Below are 26,663 nucleotides of genomic sequence, written 5' to 3'. Positions count from 1 at the left end.
CATATGACAGAGTTAAACAGGGCCAGAGAGAACCCTTGAGTGACTTTTTACAAAGATTAACTAAGGCTGTACATATAGGGGTAACAGACCCAGAAGCTAGATAAGTACTTATTGAATCTCTGGCTTTTGAAAAATGCCAACATAGAATGCTAAAAAATACTTGGACCTTTAAAGGTCAGATCAGCACCAATGGATGAATGGATCCTGAACACAATGAATGCTGAGACATTTGAATATAATACTGAGACTTGGGTAGGAGAAGCAATTTTAATGGTATTAGAAGACACCAAAGTGCCAAATGTTTTAATTATGGTAGAATAAGACATCTGAGAAGGGACTGTAGGCAAGGAATTCCTGGAAATAATATCTCCTCTGGGAATGGCAAAAATAGACAATCTCAATCTTCTGGAAAATATAGGAGACATGGCAAAGGCCGGCACTGGACCAATGAATGTAGATCAACAAAAGATATACAAGACAACCTGATACCATCAGGAACTCCTTGGCAGGGCCTCACACGGGCTGCCATGTCAAGCATGATCCTGTCATTCCCAGTCACTGTAGAGAACATGTCTCACCAGGAAAATTAAAAAATCAAGTGCCTAATGTAAAAAAAAAAAATACTGTTCTCTATGATGGAAGATGAATCATAAACTCCAGTAGAAAATAGGGAATGTATATTTTGGCAGACTTCTATAAATGATTAAACACCAAAGTTAAGAGTGTGAATAAATAACATTGTCATTGAGAGATTACTGGACACAAGTGCTGATATGACTATCATGACTCCAGAATCTGCACATGGAATTGGCCTCCTCATGAGGTAGATGTTCAATTCCTAGGAATTGGAACCCTATCTCAAGTGAAACAAAGCATGAGATGGGTTGAATGCACAAGGCCAGAAGTACAGAAAGGAAGGCTGTGGCCATATGTAGCTAATATTTCTGTGAATTTATGGGGTCATGACTTATTGTAGCAATGGGATATACATATTAGCATTCTTGAAGTACCAAAAACTCATGTTTCTGGGAAGGTTATTATAAGGTACTATATAAACAAAAGTCACCAGCCATTCAGATTGTACTACAGCATAAAGCAACTAGCAAACCTTCAGAGGTACTAATGGCCCTACCTTTAAAATGGTTAACTGAGAAACCAATATGGGTTAAACAATGGCCTTTAACAAAAGTCATCCTGCAAGTTTGAGAATAGCTGGTACAGAAGCAACTAGATGCTCACCATACTGAAGAATCAACCAGCCCTTGGGACTCTCCTGTATTTGTTGTTAAAAAGAAATCTGAAGAAATAGAGAATAGTGACACTTCAAAGAGCTGTCAACAAGGAAATTCAACCTATATGCCCTCTACAATTTAGAATTCCTTGCCTTTCTCTATTACCAAAATGATGACTTCTTATAATTATTGATTTAAAAGATTGTTTCTTCACTATACCTTTACAAGAAAGGGACAGAAAACAATTGTCTTCACAGTGCCTACTTATAATAATTCTCAGCCTCTGAGGCCATCCCAATGGACCATCCTTCCATAGGAATGTTCAATAGCCTCACCCTGCCTCAATACTTTCTAAATCAGCTATTAGAAATGATAGGTAAAATATTTCCTAAATCTATAATTTACCATTATATGGATGACATTTTGCTATCTAATTCAAATGTAGATACTCTATAAAGAATGTTTGGAGAAGTAAAGAAAGCTTTGCCAAAATGGGGATTACAAATTGCTCCTGAAAAAATACAGAGAAGAGATTCTGTTATTTACTCAGGTTATAAAATAGGCTTATAAAAATGAGAACAGAAAAGACAAAATAGAAGACTGATTGTGGACTCTTAATGACTTTCAAAGATTGTTAGGCAACATTTTCAGTCTATAACTGGCTTTTAGGATCTGTTTTAATAATTTATTTAAACAAAACCTGAAATGATGACACAGACTTAAATAGTTCCAGGAAATTAACAGATGAAGCTGAGAAGCAAATAACTGTTGTTGAAGAGAAATTACAGGAGACACATATGGATAGGGGGGATCAAATCTTAATTGCATTCTAGTCATATTGTCTTCCAGAATTTCTCCTACAGCAATTTTAAAGCAGAAGGAATATATCGTAGAATGGATCTTTTACTACATAAATCAAATAAAAAATCAAAACCAAAGTGGAAAAGTCTCTGAATTAATTATAAAAGGAAAATCGAGACTTTTTAACTAGCAGGAATAGCCCCAGCAGATATTATTGTCCCTATTTTTTATTTTATTGAGCTACACTTTTTTCTGCTCCTCTCGCTTCCTATCCCCTCCCCTTAAACTCTCTCCCATGGTCTCCATGTTCCCAATTTACTTGGGAGTGAGATCATAGTGCTTCTTACTACTGAGGAAATTAAAAAAATATGGGAAGACAATGAACCCTGGCAAAGAGCTTGTGCTAATTTAATTACCCCAAAAGCAATAAATTTAACCTTATAAAGAGAACTACTTAGATTCTTGCCCTGAATTGCATATAACACCAATAACTGGAGCCTGTATATTTTACACTGATGCAAATAAATCAGGAAAGGCAGGTTACAAATCAGAAGATTTAACTAAGGTAGAACAAAGCCATTATAATTCTGTTCAAAAGTCAGAGTTATATGCTATTTTCATGGTACTAAGTGATTTTTAAAGAGCCTCTCAATATACTTACTGATTCACAATATGCAGAAAGAGTTGTCTTGCATATTAAAACCTCTGAATTTTTACAAGATGATACAAAATTGACTTCTTTTTTCATTCAGGTTCAAGATATAATCAGGAATAGTCATTACCCCATATACTTAACACATATTCATTCCCATATGGGTTTGCCAGGTTCTCTAGCATAAGGTAATGCAGAAATTGATTGAATATTGATTGGAACTCTGCTGAAGGACACAGAATTTCATTTAAAACTCATGTTTGTAGCAAAAGTTTAAAGAAAGTTTTCTATTACATGGCAACATGCTAAGGAGATTATATAGGCATATCCTACTTGATCTTTCTATAACCAAATACCATTACCTGCAGAGAGTAACCCAAAGGGCACTCAGAGGAATGAAATCTAGCAGATGGATGTGTTCCACTTTTCAGAATTTGGAAAATTAAAATATGTCCACAACACCACTTGACACTTATCCAGGTTCCAATAAGCAACTACTTGAGCTCAAAAAAGACTGTAATAGTCATGCATTTATTAAAAGTTATGGCCATCACATGTTTGCCTGCATAAATAAAGACAGATAATGGCCCCACATATGTCTCTAAGAAAATGAAACAGTTTTTTGCTTATTATAATTGTTGTAAGGAGAGCTGCTTGTTTGTACTAGCTGCCCAGAACCAAAATAACCACACAAAAACTGTATTAATTAAATCATGGCTTGGCCAATTAGTTCTAACTTCTTATTGGTTAGCTTTTACATCTTAATTTAAGCCTTTCCATTAATCTGTGTATCCCCACATGGTTGTGACTTACCAGCAAGGTTTGGTCTCTGTCTCTGGTGGTGCTTTGATAGCTTCTCCCTGACTCTGCCTTTCTTCTCCCAGCATTCAGTTTAGATTTCCCTACCTAGCTCTGTTCTGCCCTAGCAAGCCAAGCCAGTTTCTTTATTAACCAATGGTATCCACAGCACACAGAGAGGAATCCCACATCACCTCCCCTTTTCTGTTTGAATAAAAACAGAAGGTTTTAACTTTACTACAGTAAAATTACATATAACAAGCAGGTATTAAGCAAGAATTACAGTTACAATATTTATATCTACTTTATCTTTTAAAATAACTAAGGAAACCTATAACTACAAATTCTTCAACTCCATAAAGGACTCTAAAAGGATATAATACTACCTAAGTCAACTAGTAGTCCATTGTAAGCAACTTCCAAAACTCTAGAAATAGCAGGAACATCTGGTTGCCTGGACAGTCACCCAAAGTTCTTCTGTACTGCTGGGGCATCCAATCTTCAGCCCACAGTCCCATAGTATCCAGCAGACTTTTTTTCATGAAGCAGAAAATGTCAAAGAAGACAATTCTGCCTGTTTTAGCTGTTTGTCAGTTATTTTCTTCTGTGTCCTGCAGACTCTTTCATGAAACATGAACCCCAAAGGATTGTCTCACCTTTAGGCAAGTTCAGTAGTCATTTCTCTGTGGGTCCTGCATATCCAGTTCATCAAACAGTCCAGGCAAGAACAGTTTATTACCCAAATAGTTATCAAACTACATGAGGACCCTCTTTGATGCCCATTTACCTCTTGGAAATAATCGGCACTGCCAGGAGTAGATGTGTCTCATTGTCATGAAAAGTCTTAAGTTCTTAAACATTTTAAATGTCATATTCTGAAGGTCTCTGAAAGAGTTGAAGAATAACTTATCTAACTGAAATATATGTGTGTGTGTGTGTGTGTGTGTGATAATAACTATTGCAATCAAAAAATGTATACACACACACACACACACACACATACAGGACAGTGATGGCAAAAATCACTGAAGCAAATTCCATAATCTGATCATCTAAGACCATGAGGTCATCAGAAATGTAAACTGTTGGAAGAATGGAAGCGATTTCTTTGGAAATTTGAATGCCTCCAGTTGGATAGTAGATTTAAAACAAAACAAACATTTTCTGCTTTTCATGATGATTACTTATCTTAGTCAGTGGTTTAAAAATACTGAAAGTTGTATTAGAGTCTGAAGTTAGCACTTTGAGTTGTTAACTCTCAGACACCATGTAATGAAATATATTTTATTATGTGACAATGTTAAATGACTTTCTGATAATGTTTACTAATTTTTTTAGCAAGCTTTGGATAACAGGTCTGCTGTTCTAGCGAAGAAAATCGGCACCTCCCCTAGGCATTACAGTGGAGCTGACCCTGTTGGTGGGGGTGCCATTCAACAAGCTCTGAGAACACAAGTGTGGGAGAACTGGCCTTACTACCTGTCTGTCACGCTGTGGCATGGATGGGGGAGAGATGTCCCCTTGCTCCTAACCACCTGCAGCAGATGGGAGACCTGACTTGAGGGCATGAGAGTGGGAGAGATGGTCCTGTCCCTCCCTGGCTGTGACACTTTGAAGAACAGGCCCTGCACCTTGCCAGGGAAGCACAGTAGAGCTGGCCATGATGGTGTGTGGGGATGGAGGTGAGCCAGTCCTGAAGGCATGAATGCAGAACTAGCCTTGTTCCTCGCTGACTGTGGCATTGGGTGAGCTAGTTTGGATGAGCCCTGGTGGTGAGAAAGAAGGAGAGCTAGTGGATTGACCAATCCAGTTACCACTCAGGCCCAGAACCAGGTATATGAGTTGGCTCACCCCAACATCCACCCAATCAGTGAACTGCTGGGACATATGTAGGGGCTGTTTCTGCAGATACAAAGCTGTGGGATATTCATGGCACAGGCACCAACAGGCTATCCAAGAGGAGTCCCAATGAGGGCTAGTATTGATAATGTATCAGAAACCAGAGGCCTTGAGCCAGACCAAAGACTCATTGCAATGAACACTTGCAAGTAAAGATGCATGGACTAAATGGGTACACTGTGTGACTCACTGGGTCACACTGCTGCTTCTATGATGAGATATTTTCCTTTTAAATTTTATTTTATTTTATTTGTGGGGGAGGTTCCAAGGGCAGAGATCTAATATGAAGGAATGGGGAGATAAACGGGAGAGGGAAGCATGATGTGAAATCCACAAAGAATCAATGAAAAGTTAAGGAAAGAAAAGAAAATTGACACTGCCAATAATAATGAACTTTAATTTTCCTCCTTCCGTCCCTCCAGTTGTTTCTCTTTGACAGTCAGATTGTCCTTCCTTTCTCTGGAGAGTTGAGGGTCTGTGGTGAGAACTCTGTGGAGCTGGGATGTTGGCCTGTTGAGCCCATGGCCCTCTGTCCCATCTGTCAGTGCCATTTCCTAATCTCTAAACAGCAAGATTCCTGCTCCCAGGTTTGGCAATAATGCACAGGGCAGAGAAGCTTGTGCTAGAGGAGCGGTCATTTTACATCTGTGTGATAGCAAACCCACAGTCACAAGGAGCAAGGGTCTGTCTTCTTCATGTGACAGCAAACCCATAATCACAAGCAGCCAGGGTCTTCTTCTCTCAAAGGAGGGTCCAGTTCATAGCCTCATGACTTCAAACCCATTGTCACATGGACCAAGGGCCTGTCTTACACCTTCCAGGACTTCTTTTCTCCTTCAAGTCTAGCCAAGACGAGAATCTTTACTCTAGTTTTGAGAATTACTTTTAGAAGATAGTGTGGTGGCCCCCATAGGCACATATGTTTAAATGCTTGGTCTCCAGTTGGTGGAACTGTTTGGAAAGGATTAGAATGTGTAGCCTTGCTGGAGGTGGTGTGTTGCTGGGAGTGAGCTTTGAGGTTTCAAAAGCCCATACCATTCCCAGTTCTAATCTCCATCTCCATCTCTGCCTTGGGCTTGAGGATCAGACATAAGCTCTTAGCTATTGCTAAAGCACTATGTTTGCCTGTCTGTTGTAGTGTTCTCTGCCATGAAGGTGATGGACTCTAACCATGGAGACCTGTGACCTACCAAATTAAATACTTTCTTTTATAAATTGACTTGGTCATGGTGTTTTGTCAGAGAAATAAAATAGTAGCTAAGGAAGACCGGAAGTATTTATTTTAAGTCATCTGAATCCACAAGTAAAACAAGCTATGTGTTTTATCACTCCACATGTGTATGCATGTGCACACATGTGTATGCATGTGCACACATGTGTATGCATGTGCATGCATCGTATACATGTGCATGCATTGTATGCATGTGTATGTGTGTGTTTCCTTGAAGCAAATGACTCCAGAACTGAGTGTCCTAAAACATCATATACTTATAATGATCTTATACTTCAGGTGCCTCAGACTTGGGGTCTCTTAAAAGATATTATCAAAGTTTGGAGCTCTATTGGAAGATATCTGTGGTCAGGTTCTCTTGGCTTTGGAAGGACTCAGAAATCCTTTCCTATTTTCAATCATGAAGTTTGAATTCTCAGTGACTGTTGACCAGAGTTGTCTGTTTCTTGCCTCTGGGCCTCTTCACAGAAGCACAGTGTTTCTACCAGAAGCTGGGCTATAAAAGCATTAAGAGATGGGTGAGAAACAGCAGGATGGAAGCCATGGCTCCCTTATCTAATCTCAGAAGTGACATTCAATCACTTTGCCATGCTTTATTTAAAAGAGGTGAATTAAAAGATCCAGCACACATCCAAGGAGAAGAGATTGCACAAGGGTCTGAAAACCAGAGACAGAGAAGTGTGTGTGTGTGTGTGTGTGTGTGTGTGTTTGTGTGTGTGCGATCACATGCATGTGTGCACACACACATGCATGCACTCACACCTCCTTATTTTACTGAAGAGGAACAATGTATCAATTCTTTTATAGAATCTTGCATACTGAATGGTCTCTTTAGTTTAGAAAAATCTCTTACTGCTGTTTTTATATATTTTTTACATTTCTTGGAAGTTAACTGACTCGTGTAGGCTTTCAAGTTCATTAAAATATAGTTATTCATCACCTTAAAATTTACAATGTTGTGTCTGTATTATTCTCCCCTTTCAGTATATATCAGTATATTTGTGCCATTTCTATATTCTGGGTACCCCTCTCCCTAACATTTATCTGAACTATCTGGTGATTTTGTTGATCTTCCTTGGCAGTTTCCTCTTTTCTATCTCATGAATTCCCTTTTTTTTCTTTCATGGGGCTTCTTTGAGTTTCTTTAGTTGTTATTTTTCCATAGTCTTGATCTGATTATTTGAGAGATAAAATTACACACACACACACACACACACACAGAGAGAGAGAGAGAGAGAGAGAGAGAGAGAGAGAGAGAGAGAGAGAGAGAGAGAGAGAGAGATGTGTTCTTTTTTGGTTTTATTTATGACTGCGAAATTGGTTCAGCTTAAAAATGGGGACACTCAGAATGTCCCTCGGTTTTCCCCACACCAAGCCCATCTGGGCAGGTCATATTTCTACGTGGACAAAAGGCAGTGATGAGGAGAAAGGAAGAGAGCCACGAAGAGGCCGAGTGGATATAGCACACATCTGTCTTAACCGTAGTTGACTGCTGAGACTCGGCCTCTCGTTATCTGGGTCAGTTTGTCCCCACCTGCCGCTATCTGTGCTTTCTTCTCTACAGACTAATCTTTGGATAAAAACTGACAACTTATAATTTATGATGTTTTAAAATTTCCTGGCAGACACATTTAAGGCTATTCTATTTTCCACCATTTCTCCTTTTGCGATCCACGTTTGACAGGCAGTGTTTTCATTATTCCCTAATTATGAGCATTGATTGATTTACTCTAGTTCTTCCTAAAACTAAGACTCATTTATAAAGGTTACAATTGCCACACTCTCTTTAGACCCACAGACTGAGTGTACACAGATAGTGTAGCTCTCTCCCCTCATCAAAGAGGCTTCTTTTCACAGCAGAGACCATTCCCCAAATCTACAGTTAAAATGCCCGGAACAACTGTCTCTGGGGTGCCAAGCCCCAATTGGCATATCTATAGCACAACTCTTACACTCAATGCTTGGGAAGATCACAGAACAGGGGTGGACACATTGTAAGAGTGAGACAACCAGGAAGTCTGCAGAAAGATGGTACCTTCTAGACCTGACCAGAAGCTGCACTCGCAAAATCTCAGCAATATGGCTGCCTAAGGAAGACCTGAACAATGACAATACCAATTCATGTGCCCACATAGATGAGGGAAATCACAGGAAGCCCCACCATTAGATGAAGAGCTACAGACAACTAAAAAGTGCTGAGAGAGGGAGAACTATCCCCCTCTAGAGATAAGTGCCTAAATGCTTATCCAATCTACGTGGTCATCCTAAAACAATATAACATACAAGAAACAGTCATTGGACTCAGCTGGTTGCATTTATATATTTATTCTCTTACAGGCATGTATGTAACAATAATAATTAAAGAGTAAGAGGCCATGAATTTGAAAATCAGTGGAAGACACATGGGAAGGGTTGGAGGGAGAGAGGAAATGTAATTATATTTTAATCAAATATAAACGATATGAGGAAAACGTTGGAAGTAGGAAAAAATTAAGCTAATCTAGGGCTGCATGTTGATAGAGACAGAACATTCCAGCCGTAACAATGGGCATAAAAAGAAACGATGTCTTCTCTATGGCAGTTGATTCAGTCCCTAGTGTCCCTAGGTGGGTGGTAGTCACCCTGAGCAGTGTGGTCTTTCCCCAGCCAACTGTTTTCCCAAGTCCACGCAGGCTGTGTGTCTCTGGTTGCCATGACAGAGCTCCCAGCTTTATTCCATGTGGCATCCACAACACTGACAAGTACTCCAGGTTCCTGTAAGCCTTGTTTCTTTGTCAACCCATGAAGGGATCAAGGTGACACTGAGATGTACTATTAGTAAGCTTAGCTCTTCTGACGCCTTTTCAACAGTTTCTGTGCTTGTTTCAGAAAGTAGACCCTGGTCACTTACGTACAACTTCCCTGAAGCTGAAAAGGAGAGAGAATAGAGGACTTACTATGTGCCTGCTGTCCCTTCATGTTCATCTTTATGGGCAGTTCTAATAACCAGACAGGTAGCCTAAGCCCATCTCTATGCCAGTGTCACCCATGAGCGCTTATTAAATGTGCATATTTGGGGGCTAGGGAGATAGCTCAGTTGGTAAGGGCCTCCTGTACAAACATGAGGACCCGAGTTGGGATGTTCACATAAGAATCATGGCACAGAGTAGGCACTGGCGGAGATAGGAAAATCCATGGAGCTTGGCCAGACAGTCCAGCCAATTAGTGAGCTCTAGACTCAGTGAGAGACTGCCTGAAAAGTCATGTGGAGAAGGATTGAAAATAATAACAAATATCAACCTCTGGCCTCCTATGAATGTGTACCTGTTTATATACTTACAAATGTACATGCACACATGGGTACACACACACACACACATACACAGAGAGAGAGACAGAGAGAGAGAGAGAGAGAGAGAGAGAGAGAGAGAGAGAGAGAGAGCGCAGGTTCATGTGAAAACTGCAGTGCATTGATTTTATGAAAACAGCCATTGAGAATTCAGATGGGTTGCCAGCTGGGTACTAGGCTAAGCTCTGATACCAGGAAATGTGGCTTCTAGGGCTGAACAGCGGCATTCATTATGCCACTATAGAGTATTTCACATGTAGATCTGTAGATCATGAGAACTTTTCTCTCTCTGAAAGGGTATGGAGGATGTCAGGTAGGAGCAGTGAGGGCAGAAGGGCAGAGGAGATCCCAGGAGCTAGTGGTTACGGTGTCACTGAGGATGGGCAACTGTGTTTTCATACATGTCATAGAGGGTGTCTTGAGAACACTGGTGCAGGCTGTTGGAAGTTTTTATTTTGATCTCCTCCCTTAATATAAATAAACTCAGTCACTAATGTTCATGTACTACTTTCCTTCCACAGTGAACAGATTTAAATATTTAATCCTTTGTAGTGTCTCTGATACCCAAATGATTAAACTATTAGTGACTCGAGTAAGTACTATTCTTAGTACTTACTGCCATACTCTCTCTGAGTTAGGGTTTCTGTTGCTGTGAAGAGACATCATATCCATGGAAACTCTTATAAAGGAAAACATTCAATCTGGGTGGGCTTACAGTTTCAGAGGTGTAATCCATTATCTTCATTATCTTCATGGTGGCATGCAGGTAGACTTGGTGCTGGAGAAGGAGCTGCAACATAGAATTTCCCTCTGTATGCTGTGATTACCACTGATAAATAGAGGAACTGCTTTCGGCCTATAGCAGAGCTGTAGGGGAACAGAGTTAGGTGGGGAAAACTAAACTGAATGCTGGGAAAAAGGTAGAGTCAGAGAGAAGCCATGTAGCCCTGCCAGAGACAGACACGGGACGAAACTTTAGCCGGTAAGCCACAGCCACGTGGTGATACACAGATTAATAGAAATGGGTTAAATTAATAAGTAACAGTTAGCCAATAAGAAGCTAGAGCTAATGGGCCAAGCAGTGATTTAATTAATACAGTTTCTGTGTGGTTATTGGGGCTAAGCTGCCGGGAACTAACTAGCGGCCTCTGTACTACAGAGTTGATAAATCTACATCTTGATCCACAGACAGCAGAAATAACTGTGTCCCACACAGGGTATAGCTTGAGCATAGAAGACCTCAAAGCCCACCTCCACAGTGACAAATTGCCTTCAATAAGATCACATCTATTCCAACAAGGACACACCTCCTAATAGTGCCACTCCTTATGAGCCAAGCATTCAGTTTGGTTTATGAGTGCATAACTATTCACACCACCAGAGACTCATTTGCTACTTCTTAAAATATAAAATGGAAAAGAATCAGTTCCTAATACAGATAAGCCTTAGGGAGAGGACCAAGTCAGCCATGTTAAGGACATCACTCTATTATAACTGGTTAATGAGGAAGGCAAGGGTCTTGATGGTAGTGACGGCTCTCCATGCAACATAGCTACACTGCTCTTGTGGTGAAAAGATGTTTGGAGGCAGGGAATGTGAACATCAAGTCAGGATGAAATGTGGACTCTCCAGCTGGACCCATTGAGAAGATGAGCATAATGCTGCAGGAATGGGATAGATACCCCATATCCATATGACACACCCCTGCTGTGGGAAATCCTTCAGCCAATAGCCTTTGAGATACCAGAGCACTTGGGCGTTCTCTCTCATACTCTAAGTACAGCTGTGAAGTGTGTGGTGCTTGCTTTCTTGCTTCCAGTTCTCGCTTCCAGCTTCCAGCTGCTAGATTTGGTTCCTGTTCCCCGTTCATACAGAGGACTGTGATCTAGGATAGTGATCTGTGAGTCTCCCCTAAATAAATAAACCTTTATTTGTAGTGAGGGGCTGTGGGCCTGCTTGTTTGGGTTTCTGTCCCTCCCGGTATCCCACAGCCGGCAAGCCACAAAGAAATAACACAGAGATCTCTATAAGTTATAAAGCTGATTGGCCCATTAGCTCTTGCTTCTCACTGGCTAACTCTCACATCTCGATTAATCCATTTTTCTGATCTATGTTAGCCATGTGGCTCAGTACCTTTTTTCAATGGGGCAGATCACATCCTGCTGCTTCGGTGATCTGGGCAGGAGTGGTAGGAATCAACTTCCTCCTTCTCAGAGTTCTCCTGTTCTCATTACATCATTTATCCTTCCTGTCTGGTTTTCCCACCTATATTTCCTGCCTGGCCAATCAGCGTTTATTTAAAACATGATTGACAAAATACAGACAATTCTCCCGCATCATTTATTATATGTAATTCTGAACTAGTGTGGGATTATTTTGTTACTTCTGTCATTATCTGGCACCCAACATGAGCCCAATCCACACTTTTTTGGATCAGTTCGCCAGCCTCATGGCACATTGGGTACTGACTCTCCTGCCTGTGGCTCTAGCTGGCACTCAGACTAGGCAGTCAGAGCCTCTCCCTCCTCCCAGTTTGTATTCCATCTAGTACTAGGATTAAACATGTGAGCAACCACCACCTGGATTTGTTTATATATTGATCCTGTGTAACCCAGGGTGGTCTTGAACTCACAAAGATCCATCTGCCTCTCTCTCCCAAATCCTGAGATTAAAGGTATGTGCCACCACTGCCTCCCAAGTGTTGGGATTAAAGGTGAGCAACCACCACCTGGATACTTATGTTTAGTGAAGCAAAAATCTATATAGATATGGAGTATTTGAGAATGTGACTAAAAGGAGAAAAATAAGAGGGGAAAACTAAATGGGATAATAGGTAGATTAGTGTGAATGTACTCACACCAATAATAATAATAATAATAATAATAATAATAATAATAATAATAATAAGTAAGAGAGTGAATACTTGTGAGCTATTTATGAACAATTTACATTGGTACAGTTTCTTGCATATTGATACAAGTTCAAATTATATTTCTTATTTCTGTTTACAATATTTGTACACCTATGCAAAGTTATTTTGTCAGATTATATGCATGCATGTTTCTACCTCTGTTTAAGACATTTTACATATTGATACAATTTTTAGGCTGTATTTATCATATTACATTATATATTCCTACCTCTGATCAAGTTACTTATACATTGTTTACATTTTGAAGTCATGGTCCTCCTTTACTGCATAGTTGTTTAAAGATTATTTAATATATTGATATGAAGTCTTAATCTTTAAGTTATATAGGTATTAAGTATTGTTGGTCAATAGTCATTCATGTTTTTTTATACTTTTAGTCAGACTAATTAGGTTCTTTAGATACATAGAAAGGTAGCCTTCAACTACTTCAAGGATCTGTAGAGCATGGCATTTAAATAACTTAGCATTCTGTTGACATGAGACACAATTGCTCCTGGCAGCACTGATCTATTCCCGAGACAATGTTGAGCATCAAAGACACTCCACTTGGAGTTTGTTTTCTTCTTGGCATGACTGGTCTTTGGGAAAGAAACTACCCATGCCTCGACCACTAACAAAGTGCACAATGTCCAGACTGGATAAGCAGGATACAATAAAAAAGACTGCAAACCTTGCCAAGACAAGGTAAGACAGTTCTGAAAATTTTCCTGCCTCTGAAAATGGTCTGTCAGTTATGCTAGGCCTTAGCCAAAGTTGGTTACTTCAACATTGCAAATGAGACTTTGGGTGATTGCTCAGGCAGCTAGTTGTCTCTGTCATCTACTGAACATTTTGGAAGCTGCTTGATTTCACTTCCTGCCTACTCAAGTAATATTATTTCCCTTCTCAGGCCTTCAAATAGGTTGAAGATTAGACATTCGTTGTTATTGTCCTCTTATGTTCTAGCCAAGCCATTTCCAATATAAGACTTAGACTCCTTAGGATAGAATGTTTATTAAAACATTTAGAATATGTTCCTTGCTTAATATGGTTTATGCTGGTTGTAATTCTAATCTTATACTTCATATCTGTTCCTAGTGTACATAGTTTTATATTGGGTATGGAACTCTCTTATTTAAACAAAAGAGGTTGGTACTGTGGGAGTTCCTTCAGCCAATAGCCTTTAAGATACCAGAGTACTTGGGTGTGGTCTCTTATACTATAAATGCAGCTGTAAAGCATGAGCTCTCTGTCTCTTGCTTCTGATTCTCACTTCCAGTTCCTGGATTTGGTTCCTGTTCCCCGTTCATGTAGAGGACTGTGATCTAGGACAGTGAGCTATGAGTCTCCCCTAAATAAATAATTCTTTATTATAATTCTGAACTAGTGTGGGATGATTTTATAACTTCTGTCATCACACTCCTTCTATCAAATCACAGAAATTAGAGGACAAAGAGCAATTAGAAGAACCCAGTGGCAAGGTGTCAGATACTAGGAGCATCCAATAGAATCCTCCATGGAAATTAAGAAGCCAACTGCCAGAGTCTCCCCAGATTTACCCAATCAGAATGTTCCAAAGTGGAATCAAGAGTTTGTTCTCCTAATACAAGCTCTCAGGGCGATTCTGATCAATGCTTTGCATAGCAAAACCAACCCCAAATCACTGTGTTATCCTAAATTCTATTTGTGTTTAAATTGAGTGGTTTACTCTCCCGTCCCAGCTGAGCCCTGTGTCTATTAACACAGCATATCATGCAAACGCTTAGCTGTGTCTCCAAGATTGTCCTGCTCAAACAATGTCTTCAGTGTCCTGATCATCAGTTGATAATCTTGTCTGTGGAAAGGCTCAGAGGGCTAGTGCTGGACTCTGGGGTAAAGTCTAGGTATCCAGCTCTGTCCCTGCCTGGGCACAGCAAGGAAGTTACTTTCAGATCTTAGCAGTACAGTTAAGCAAAGACTTGTCCTTTCAGCCAGTGCCTGCAGAAGTCTACAGCGCCGCCTGCTGGAAGAAAATTTTATTTCATAATACTTGCAAACAAAAAAAAAAGAAAAAGAAAGAAAAAGAAAGAAAGAAAGAAAGAAAGAAAGAAAGAAAGAAAGACCATCTGCTTCTTGATTTGTTCCAATATACTGTCGATAAGTAGAGGCCGGTCTTCTGAGTTATTCGAAAGGGGGGTATGGAATGCAGAATGGAAATAAAGAAGTAGAAACAAAGAAAAAAGAGATTGGCATCTGGTAATCACAATTGTATCCTGGATGTACTGTCTCTAAAGCCAGAGAATAGCCAGGTTGTTGTAAGAACTCCATGAAATAGGAGCACCAATATTATATATAAAAACATATGTTCATGGCGCACGCCTTTAATCCCAGCACTCAGGAGGCAGAGGCAGGCAGATCTCTGTGAGTTCGAGACCAGCCTGGTCTACAAGAGGACCAGGACAGGCTCTAAAGCTGCAGAGAAACCCTGTCTCAAAAAACAAAAACAAAAACAAAAACAAAAACAAAATATGTTCATTAGGCAAAAACAGCAAAGGTAAAATATCAGAGCCTATGGTCTTGGCCCACAAGGAATAAACACTGTATTATGAACCAACACCTGGCTGGAAACCAATGGAAACAGCTCTCAACTCAGTAATCCTTGCTTAAAATAACTACCAGGAAATTATTTATGCCCACAAACAACTCCATCTGCAGGCAAAATGGAAGGGCTGTGACAGGTTTAGTGAGGCAAAGGCGGCTTCAAGGTGGGGAGACCGCAGGTGTTTTCCAGTGGGAGAATCTGAATCTCGAGACACAAATCATAAACAGAGATCCTAAGAGTTTTAGTCTTCAGATTCCGGGTTCTGAAACCTCTGGCCACTAGAGACCAGCATCAGCACAGCAGTGAGGATTTTATATTGATGATCCTATGTGTAGGTGTAGACATGGGAGTGTTCACCTGGAAGCACCTTCCCAGTCCCTATCTCCTCTATTTCACTTTCAGATGCAAAATAAATAAATAAATAAATAAACAAAAACAAAAAAACTCAAGCACTCTAAGTGGTTAACTGGAGAACTATGAAATCGAAGGACTTTTTATGTTTATAATCTCTGTGTTAGCTTCATTTCAAGTTACTTAACTAACTCATTTAATTTATAGATATTCTCACTATATAGTCCAGGCTGGGCTAGAATCCACTCAGGAAACTCAACTCTGTAGTCCGTGCTTCCTTACTGGGCTAGAACTCACTTTGTAGCATCCTTTTGTCTCAGCCTCCTTATGGCTAGGGTCACAGCTGTGTGCCGTCTTGCCCAGTTCAAATCCATTGCTTAAGTCCAGATTCAAATGTTTATTGCTACCAACGTTGAAAACATTAAAAACCTGTGCCTTCAGTATATGGAAGCCACACTAAGCAAATCACACATTTACTTCCTGAGCAGGGGCATAGAGATATGCCCTCATGGTTAAGGGTCAGGGATGTCAGGGAAAACCCAGATACTAGTTAACTTTTAATTTCAAGTAAATAATATTTTTTAAAAACATGTTTCAACTAGGTAGATGCCCCTCAACCAAAGAATGGATAAAGAAAATGTAATACATTTACACAATGGAATACTACTCAGCAGTAAAAAAAAAAAAACATAAAATGATACCTTGAAATTTGCTTGCAGATGGATAGAACTAGAAAAAAATCATCCTGAGAGAGGTAACCCAGATCCAGAAGGATAAACACATTTTGTACTCACTTATAAGTGGACATTATATATGAAGCAAAGACTAATGAGACTATATCCTGCAACCCCAGAGAAGCTAGGTAACAAGGAGAACCCAAAGAAAGACAGACATGGATGCCCCTGGGAAGGGGGTAGACAAGATCTCCCGATAAAATTGGGAGCATAGAGGGAGGAAGAAATGGAGTTCAAAAGAGGAAGGGGAGGGGAGAAGGATAAGAAAAGAGAACCTCATCTGGACAGACAGGATGGTCGAGATGTGGAAGGACAGAGAGGGAGAGCAAGGAAAGAAATACCTTGAGTGTGAGAGCCATTATGGGGCTAGTGTAAAACCTGGCACCAGGAAAATTCCCAGGGATCTGCAAGGATGACCCCAGCTAAGACCATAAGCAACAGTGGAGAGGGTGCCTGAACTGGCCTTCCCCATTAATCAGATTGATGACCATGTTAACTGTCATTATAGAACCTTCATCCAGCAACTGATGGAAGCAGATGCAGAGATCCACAGCTAAGCACTGGGATAAGCGTCCAGAGACCAGTCGAAGAGAGGGAAGAGCTATCATATGAGCAAAGGGGTCAAGACCCTCCCTGATGGTCTTGACAACCATTAAAATGCTTGGGTTAAATTCAGTATATTAACAAAATACACTGCGATTTCTAAAGCACTTTCTCAGGTCTGTCATTTAATGTGATCCTTGCATCGGCTCTCTGAATAGACCAGTGTAGAAAGTGCTCTGTAAATAAGCATCCCTTGTGACAGGCTCACTCAAAGCCTAGGGTCTCCAAAGGGCGGAGCTGGATCCAGCCACCCTGCCCCATATTCCTGAACCTCAAGCCCTTTTGCTCTGGATCCCTTCGTTTCCATGATGGTTCTGTAGCAGTGTAACCTGGATCCTTTTACTGTGATTTTCTTGGCTATTGTGTCATAGCTATGCAAAAGCTAAGGAATGGACTGGCTGAATTTGCCATGTGCCCGTGCTAGGCCCTGGTGCAGTCGCTCTGTCGTTCATTCATTCATGCAGTGGCGCATACTTTATCTCCCGACTCTTGCCACGGTTGAGACCAGCTTGAGCTACGTAATGAGATTCTGCCTAAACATGTTTAAAAGGTGAGTTCTGGGGGAGGGAGAGGTGGCTCAGTTGTTTTTTTGTTTTGTTTTTGGGTTTTTTGTTTTGTTTTGATGAACAAACACACATTTAATTTCTCAGGGAGACAGTGCTTCAGAGAAAACGCAGCCTGAGCCAGAGAGCAAGGAACGGGATGGTTCCTCTAGTACAAGAGACGACACTGAAGCACCGCTGTGAAGGGACCCAAGAATGATGCTCAAAGGCCCCATGATCCCCTACCTTTCAAAAAGGAGCAGAAATGTCTTAAATGCAGCTGCATCACCAATTCTCCCTCAGCATGGCTGACAGTTCTTGAACACAGGAAAGCCAGAACATACTCTACAACAGGCAGACAGTTTAACGAGTTACAGGGGGTCCTTTCTGGGTAGCTCGGTTGGTCTGCGTCTCTTCCAAGCAGGTCTCTGATTTCTTCAAGCTGCTTGTTTTTGCTTCTTCCAGGCGGTCTGATTGACCTCTTGTTTCTTCTGGACATCTTGGCTGGTCTCTACTTCATAGGGGCTGTTTGGTTCATCTGAGCCCCATCTGGGCAGCTCAGCTTCACTGAGGGTCTGTTTCGTTTTTTGTTCGTTTTTGTCACAAGACACCATTATGAATTCTTATGAGAACTGAAATGTTCATCACATCTTTTGCCTTAGTAATGGATGAGCAATCTTAGGTCTTGCAAGAGCGGGGTCATCCAGAAATATATAGGGATCCAGGTCTCCTGCTCCCCACAGCAGTGAACGGTTAACTTTCTCAGAATAAACACAGCACTGAAGGCAACAGGCCCTCCCGTGGCTCAGTTTTTAAGAGCACCTGCTGCCTCTCCGAAGACTTGGGTTCAACTCTCGGCACCCGCATGGCAGCTCACATCTGTCTGTAATTCCAGTTCCTGGCACTCCAACACCCTTTCTGGTCTCTGTGGGTACCAGGCATGCACACAGTACACAGAGATACACGTAGACAAAACGTGTAAAATAAAATACCCAGACAGATAAAAAAGATGCCCACAGTCTCCATCATGAACTATGGGACTAGGAATCTACAGTGCTGTCCATGTACTTCCAGGGTGGTATGTGCTCATCAGTAGTCTGGGAGCAAGTGAGTCAGGACTGGATGCCGGAAAGTAGGAGGCAGCAAAGTAGGAAAGGGCAGCATTGAAGCATCATGAGCTCCTTCCTCATTTGGCCCTGGAGTAGCAAAGTGCCATCCTCTAAACTTTCCGAAGCATGCCCGTAGGAGCAGAGTGCAGCTGAAGAGCCAGCCTCATGCAGATATCACTTTTGCAGACACTCAGTAATACCCTTCTCAACTTCCTCATGTCAAGTGCAGTAGGGCAACCCTGAAATCCCGCTGCCTGGGATGCTGAGGCAGGAGAACTGAATATTTGAAGCCATCTTGAGCTACACAATGAGATCTGATTTAAAAAAAAAATTAAGGAAAATTCCACAATTGGAATAAGAGTCTACCGTATTGTCCATCTACTTCTGAGGTGGCATGAGCCAACCAGCACACAGGGGACTCCAGTTACTGGCCTCTCCCATCGAGCATTCGTCTTGTTTCAAGAACCTGTAAACCTCTGTCAGTCAACAACTGTGTTTGGGCTGCGAAGTGCTCAGATGCTCTGTGCATGAACTGTGGCTTGTATGGGGTTTTGGGAAGACAGAAGAACATGAAAGAGAACAGAGAAGTACCTCCTTGCTGTCTACATCTATGCATTATTTGTGTGTGTGTGTGTGTGTGTGTGTGTGTGTGTGTGTGTCAGAGTCTGATCCATATAACTCAAAATAGCAGCAGCAACAACAACTGGATATGTTTCTTAACTGCAACTCTGAGTAAAAATACCTTTCTTGAAGTCTTTAATCCTAGCCCTTGGGAGGCAGAAGACAGATGCATCTATGAGTTTGTGACCAGGCTGATCCACAGAGTGAGTTCCAGTACACCCATGGCTACACAGAGAAACCTTGTCTCAAAAAAAAAAAACCTTTGTTATTTTGCAGACTTAATACATCTAGGAGTTTGCAGGGATGCTAGGTAGCATGCTTTGTTAATCAGTATGACTTTCTGGCAAGAAAGTTGGTGACAGGGGCTGGAGAGATGGCTCAGTGGTTAAGAGTGCTGCCTGCTCTTCCAAAGGTCCTGAGTTCAATTCCCAGCAACCACATGGTGGCTCACAACCATCTGTAATGGGGTCTGGTGCCCTCTTCTGGCCTGTAGGCACAAGCACAGGCAGAATATTGTATACATAATAAAAAAATAAATATTTAAAAAAAAGAAAGTTGGTGACATGCACAAACAATCATAGAAATATTAAAGCCATTTGACCTGTAATTGTAGCTCTGGGAATTTACCCCAAAGAAATAACTGAAAATATAAGAAAGACTCTGTGCTCATAGTTTCTCACTGCAGTGCACACTGAGCCAAGAGCTGGACAGAAACAATTTAAATGCTAACTAATAGAGAATGGTTATGGAAATTATAGAAGAAATATTATACAGATATTAAAATTACCACATAGAAAATGATGGTAGAATAATGTTGGGGAGTAAAGTACATGAGTTCTATTGTTACAACTATTAAAGTGCTTAGAAGCAAATGTTTTAAAATTCTACTTTATGAACTAGGATAATGGATGACTCTCTCCCCCCTCCCGCACCTTCTTGATAGTCTGCAATTCTCAGGTTAGAAAAGAAGAAAGAAAAAGGCCATAACTGAGCTGGATTTCACTGTTGAACTGGTAGCTCCTTTTCTTAATGATAGACATGGAGCAAAGAAGGATTCTAGGTTCATTTTAGAAATCAATCATGATGTGACAGTAAACATTGCCTCTCACAACAGCCACTATTGAGCAGGGCAGGTCACACTGCCCCATGTGTGAAGTCAAGCCACCTGCCTACACTCCAGTCCCTGGGTTGTATCATTGGAGGACAGGATCCTGAGTGTTCATGATATCACAGGACTAGACTGCCTGATAAGGGATAATGAAGGAGAAGAAATGAAATGAAGACAGCATTTTCAATCATTAATACAGCATCTCTGATGGGAGAGGGTTAGTCTTCCTAGAAGCTCTCTTAGCTCCCTTTTGGAAAAAGATTTTACCTCCATAAAGAAAACACATTTTACACCAACAATAGGAATCTACCCTATGTCTTGCACTGTGAAAGGCTTTCTTGGACAGGAATGTTGGTTCAAAATCAAACATGGTGCTCTCTTGGGATCAAATAAATATCAGGGAGATTTGAGGAGAATGGGGATAAGACAGCAGTATTATGAAGAGCATTGGTGCTAAACTCACCTCAAATGGAAGAAAATGTAGTTTACTCTGAGTCAAATGCCAGTGACTATGGTCGGACATGAGTTCAAGTAGCCTCTAATAGCCACTGTACACGTGGATACATAAGATTTTATTAGTTACAGAGCAAGGGAAGCCATGAATGAAAGCATTTGTTGAGTACGCTGTTGAGACCCCAGGTCAGAGGGTCACAGCAAAGCGCAGAAGCTACTGGTGTCATTTTCAAATATTGCCTGACGTCTTCCTAGGAAGCAGCTGGAAACAGTCCAAGACAATCTGACACTGCCTGCACAACAGTCCACCTCACTACAATCTCTAAGGCTTTTGCTGTTGTTTTGTTTCTCAAGACAGGGTTTCTCCATGTTTCCCTAACTGTCCTGGAACTAGCTCTTGTAGACCAGGCTGGCCTCGAACTTATAGAGATCCTCCTGCTTCTGCCTTCCGAGTGCTGGGATTAAAGGTGTGCACCACCACCACCCACAATCACTAAATTTTAATCAGTCCTTCAGCCTGGAACAAGTCTTAATGCAGACACAGCTTGTTTTCCTGGGAAATAAAACAAGAGAAATCAGAGATTTCAACTAAGAAATGAAGCAAACACAGGAGAAGAAATGGTGAGAAGGGAGAAGGAGCTGCCAGGCTGGGAGGGACACCAAACTACAAAACAGCCATCTAAAGAAGGCTGGCTGCTTCACAGCAGAACAGCAACCTGAAGACGACGGGCTGCCTCAAAACAACAGAAGTCCAAACCACAGCACTGTAGAAATGAGTTTGATTTCCCTGCATATTCCCTCTTTCTCTTTGGGGTACAGGAAACCCCATTTTCAATATGTGCGCACACCTGTCTTGTGCATTCTGATTTGTTTGAGAAATTTCAATAAACTCTCTTTGCATAGCCCAGTCCTCGGGTTGTCATTTCTTTGGAAGACTATATGAGTGTGGCTGTCTCACTGTCTTCTGATGCTGAACTCTGCAGCTGCCCCACCCACTATGCGACACCAACCTCTGCTCAGGCCGCTGTGCACAGCTTTATTGTGAGGTAGCTGAATCTGGCTTAGGTCCCAATGGTTTACAAGATGCTAGGATGGGGACATTGCTGAATTTCTGTGTGGGATATTGCTGACTTTTTGGTAGAACATGTTGGAGACCACGTGGGAATTTCTAAATCAATAATAAACAGTTATTCATGATCAAATGAATGTGAGCCATTTCCTAGATAATACAAATTAAAATGATGCATGATGGAATTTCTGCTGTCAACATGCGGAGAATGAGCATCTCGGGGATCGACCAGACCACTTTCGTAAGAACCAGCTTTAAATAACCAGCAGATGCCGTGAACTTCAGGCTGAGTAATCCAAGCCATCGTGTGTAAATGTTTGCAAGTCTTACCTGACCCCATCCTGCTCCCACGGACTGCTCTCTGGTCTCTGCTCCAGTCTTCCCTCTCTTCCATCCACCCTGGTCACCTCCATGAAATGTTCTATATTGTAAGGCATGTCTCCATCTACAGAATTCCGCAGTCTGAATTCTTCCTCCCCATCCACATGGTTTACTCCCTCGCTTCCTTTAGGCTCTACCCTGCCATGTCATGTCCCTCTACCCACCCATCTCTATTTCTGACTTGCTTCCAAAGGCTACTCTTTGCTTAATTTTTGCATACAATATAGACTCATTTCTAGCAAGATTTACCAACCTGCATTTCTTATCGCTGTGCCCACGTCCACTAGGATATAGGCTCTATGAGGGCAGGACATCGTGTCTGGTTTACCACCATCACATCCCGAAAGCCTAGGGCAATGCCTGGCCCATGACAGATGTTCTAGTTTGCTTTGCTCTTGCCGTGAGAAAACATGGAGCAAAATCAACTTTGAGGAGGAAGGATTTACTTGACTTAGTGGCCACTGCTCACCACTAAGGGAAGCCAAGGCAGGGACTCAAAACAGGAGTCTGGTGGCAGGAGCTGAAGAAGGAACCATAAAGGAACACTACTTTCATTCTCTTGATTTTCCGACTGTTCAGTTCCTTTTCTTCTGCAGCCCAGGCCCACCTGCCGAGGGATTGTAGCACACACAGTAGAATAGACCCTCCCACATCCATTAGCAACCAAGGAAATGCTCCACAGATGTACCCACAGGGCCAATCTGATGGAAGCAGTTCCTCAACTGAGATCCTGTCTTCCCAGGTATGTCTAGGTTTTGTCAAGTCGATAAACACTAATTAGTGCAACAGGCCTTTTCAACGGTGTCAAGAGATGAACAAATGGTCTCCCATATTCCCTGCACTGTCCTAGATGTTTTAAGGAAATTATGGCAATGAAGAATGCATGCTACTATTTCCTCAGAATTGTAACGTTCACTCTGGGAGAAGGAGGAAAGCTCAAGAGACTTGGGAAGACACTGCTGGAAAAACCCAGAAAGTTGCAAGACTCACAAAGCCCCTGCCCTGACGGGGTCGATGGGTAGAAAAGCAGAGGACAGGGTCGGCTGCGGAGACTCTTCATCAGAGCGGACTACAAGTGAGGCAGGGGGCTCAGGGAGGCAGCTTTGGTTTCGTCACCGCGGTGGGGTGGGCTTCTCCGTGCTGCTGCCGCCTTTGAGTCACCCATGTTCCTGTAACTAATCGGGTAGACTCAGCTTCACCAATCTAGACTTGGGTGGAACCGTTTCTCTGGTCTGTCATTGGCGCCCTATCTGGGGTGTGTAAATATTTGGTCACACCTCTCTGGGAACAGTCATACAATAAACAGTCACAGGTCCACGAGGCAGATAGAAGTGAAAACTGTTTGCTCCCAAGTCCATGACTATGTTTCCGAATCCTCATTAGGGTAAGACCAATTAGATGCACTCTAAGGCTTTCTTGGGAAATTGCCCTACATCAAGAGTTATGGCTTTTGGTCTTGCAAGTTCAGAACTTCTTTGGGAAATTGCCAATTTATTGATTTACATGACAGAGTAAAATACTCCATGAAGAAATAAGCCTAGCAGATGCTGAGTGTGTCGTGTGTGTGTGTGTGTGTGTGTGTGTGTAAGCTGACACACCTGAGAAGTCAAACCCTGGACAGGAGCCTTAGACACCTATATTTGCATCAGCTCTGTCTTACTGAAAGCTCACACAACACTTGACCAGTCGGATCTTCCTCTGCCCTAGACGCCAGTTGGAGCGATAAAGCTGATTCTTTGTCTTTGCCCATCTTTCCTTTCTCCAGCCTGGTCTTACCTGCTCATACCCCAGAGCATTGTTTATAGCCCACATGCCAGTTCCACTGCAGCTGACCAGTGTTTTAGCCGAAGACTTTCTGGACAGTGTGGTGGTTCGAATGAGAATTATTATTACATTCCTTTATGCTGTGGATTATTATTACATTCCTTTATGCTGTGGATTATTATTATATTCCTTTATGCTGTGGATTATTATTACATTCATTTATGCTGTGGATTATTATTACATTCCTTTATGCTGTGGATTATTATTACATTCCTTTATGCTGTGGATTATTATTACATTCCTTTATGCTATGGATTATTATTACATTCCTTTATGCTGTGGAGTTCTTTTAATGATGCAAATATATGTTGCATTCTTTTATGTTACATTTGTTTAATGCTGTAAAGCTGTGTTACTTTGCCTAAAACATCAGATTGATCTACTAAAGAACTGAATGGCCAATAGCTAGGCAGGAGAGGAAAATAGAGGGGGTTGGGGGGGCAGAGAGAATAAATAAGGAGAAATCTGGGGAAGAGGGAGAAGAGGGGGAGAGGAGGACACCAGGGGCCAGCCATGGAGTAAGAAGGTAAGAAAGATATACAAGAAAGGTAAAAAGCCCAGAGGCAAAATGTGACTCAAGAGAAACAGGATAATTTAAGTTAGAAAGCTACCACATGATTTTGCCCCGCCTCTTCCTATCAGCTACTTGCTGACTCAGCCACCTGATCCCAGGTTAAGTTTCTTTAATCAAACGAATGTAGCACATTTTTGCATTGTTAACAAAGGCAGCAGGAAAAAAAAAATCTAACACACCTGTACACAGTTAAAATATATTCCACAATAAGAATGTCCCCCATAGGTTCATATATTTGAATATTTGGTTCCTATTTTATGGAACTGCTTAGAAAGAATTAAGAAATGGGGCCATCTGGAGGAGGCATGTCACTGGGGAGGGCAGAGAGGTTTCAGACCATTCCTGCTTTTCTCCACACTCTCTCTCTCTGACCTTGTGGATGTGGATCAAGATAGGAACTCTGTTTCTTCACTCCACCATCTTGAACTCTAAGCTTCTGAGACCCTTAAGTCAAATCAGATGCTTCTTTTTATATGGTCATGGTGTTTCATCACAGCAATAGAAAAGTAACTAAAGCAGATAAGAATGTCTGGCTGTTTCTCCAAGCCTCCTCCCTCGGGGCCCTCAGTTTGCCAGTGGCTAGTTTTCTCTGCAGACCACCTCTTGTCGGCTCCCACTTTGTGTGTCCTTACTCTATAGCTAGGCTTCCCACAGTGTGAGATCCTGGAAGCTTCATCGCAGCCTGCCTATTTTCTTAGCCCTGTAGCATCTTTGGAAACAGTCTCTGCTAAGCTCTTTTTAGTTATGTGTGCCATCTGATTTCTACTAAGATGCAAACTAATATAAACATCACAGTCAAAGTTTGCCTTGAGGGCTCTCTTCTCTCTGTGTGTAATGACACAGCCAAGTCATCTAGCCATTAGGGTGCAACCACTGCTATCCAGGCAGCCTTTCATAGTGATGGAAAGGTCTTGGATTTCCAGTCCAGTAGCCGTTAGTTCCATTGTGCTAGTAAGCTCACGAAATATGATTAGAAAGATGGAAATTAAATTTTAGTTTATTTCAATTAACTAAAGTTTAAATAGTTACATGTAGCCATCACATTGAATGACACACATCCAGCCACTTAAGTATTTTGGGTTTGGTAGTTACGGCTCACTTCAGAATACATGTCTGGGTCTTATCTCTTATGAGCAAAATATCTCTAACTTTCAAAGTGTACCCATGACAGAAACAAGGAAGGAAACTGTGGACTTCCGGGAGTCATAGAAAAGCTTGAGAGTGTTATACGAGAGATCCCCCCCCCCTCCGGGATTCCCATTTCTGTTTTTTTTTTTTTTTTTGCGGGGGGGGGGGATTCCCTCTTCGTCCCTCTCCTCGGGCTGCCTCACAAGTCTACATCTATGACAAATATCTCACCTCTTGTCCAGCTTACCCCAATGCTCTTTAATCTCTAAATTAAATTTGCTGGGCTATCTGTGCAAAATAGTTGTGCTTTCTCAAATAGGACTTCCTAGCTTTGAACTTCTTATTTTAATTACTTTTTTTGCAAACAAAGTGTTTTGATCATGCTTCTCTTCTCCCAGTGTCTCCCAGATCCTCCCACTTCCCTACCCTTTTAACATTTATTCATGTTCTTCCTCCCATCTGGAACCAGTGTGCCTTGCACTCCAAGCCCTTAAATCTCCATTCAATATTTCTTGCCTGTAAGAACCCTTTCTCTCAAAGTCACTCAGCTTTAATTGTAGCATTAAAAATATCAATTTTACCTGCTTACATAAACATTCTTGTGAATGGCACTATTTTAAGTAAAATTTGATGTAAAATTGAAGTTTTCTGGCATGGCACCCAGCCCTCTGCTGTTTGCCTTCTTTGGAACCCACCGCATTTTGGCTCCACTTACACTCACAGCCCGAGCAAG

General features: G+C 41.5%; 1 protein-coding gene across 4 annotated transcripts in view; it reads right to left on the bottom strand.

Moving 5' to 3' along the window:
- The window catches only part of LOC119813640, a 49,259-nt gene extending 25,693 nt beyond the window's left edge, over window positions 1–23,566 (bottom strand). For 3 of the 4 annotated variants that reach the window (XR_006020818.1, XM_038329030.1, XM_038329031.1), the window contains exon 1: window positions 17,910–19,048. Coding sequence is in view for 3 of the 4 variants with exons in the window: in XM_038329030.1 (XP_038184958.1) it covers window positions 17,910–18,162 (253 nt within the window). In the remaining variant the exon portion in view is untranslated. Of the gene's footprint in view, window positions 1–17,909; window positions 19,049–23,394 lie in introns of those variants that run through there. The other variant, XM_038329032.1, reaches the window with a different exon arrangement.
- Between the last annotated feature and the right edge of the window lie 3,097 nt (window positions 23,567–26,663).

The sequence above is a fragment of the Arvicola amphibius genome, chromosome 4 (genome assembly GCF_903992535.2).
Source record: "Arvicola amphibius chromosome 4, mArvAmp1.2, whole genome shotgun sequence".
Taxonomy (NCBI): Eukaryota; Metazoa; Chordata; class Mammalia; order Rodentia; family Cricetidae; genus Arvicola; species Arvicola amphibius.
This window is presented reverse-complemented; position numbering and strand designations above follow the sequence as displayed.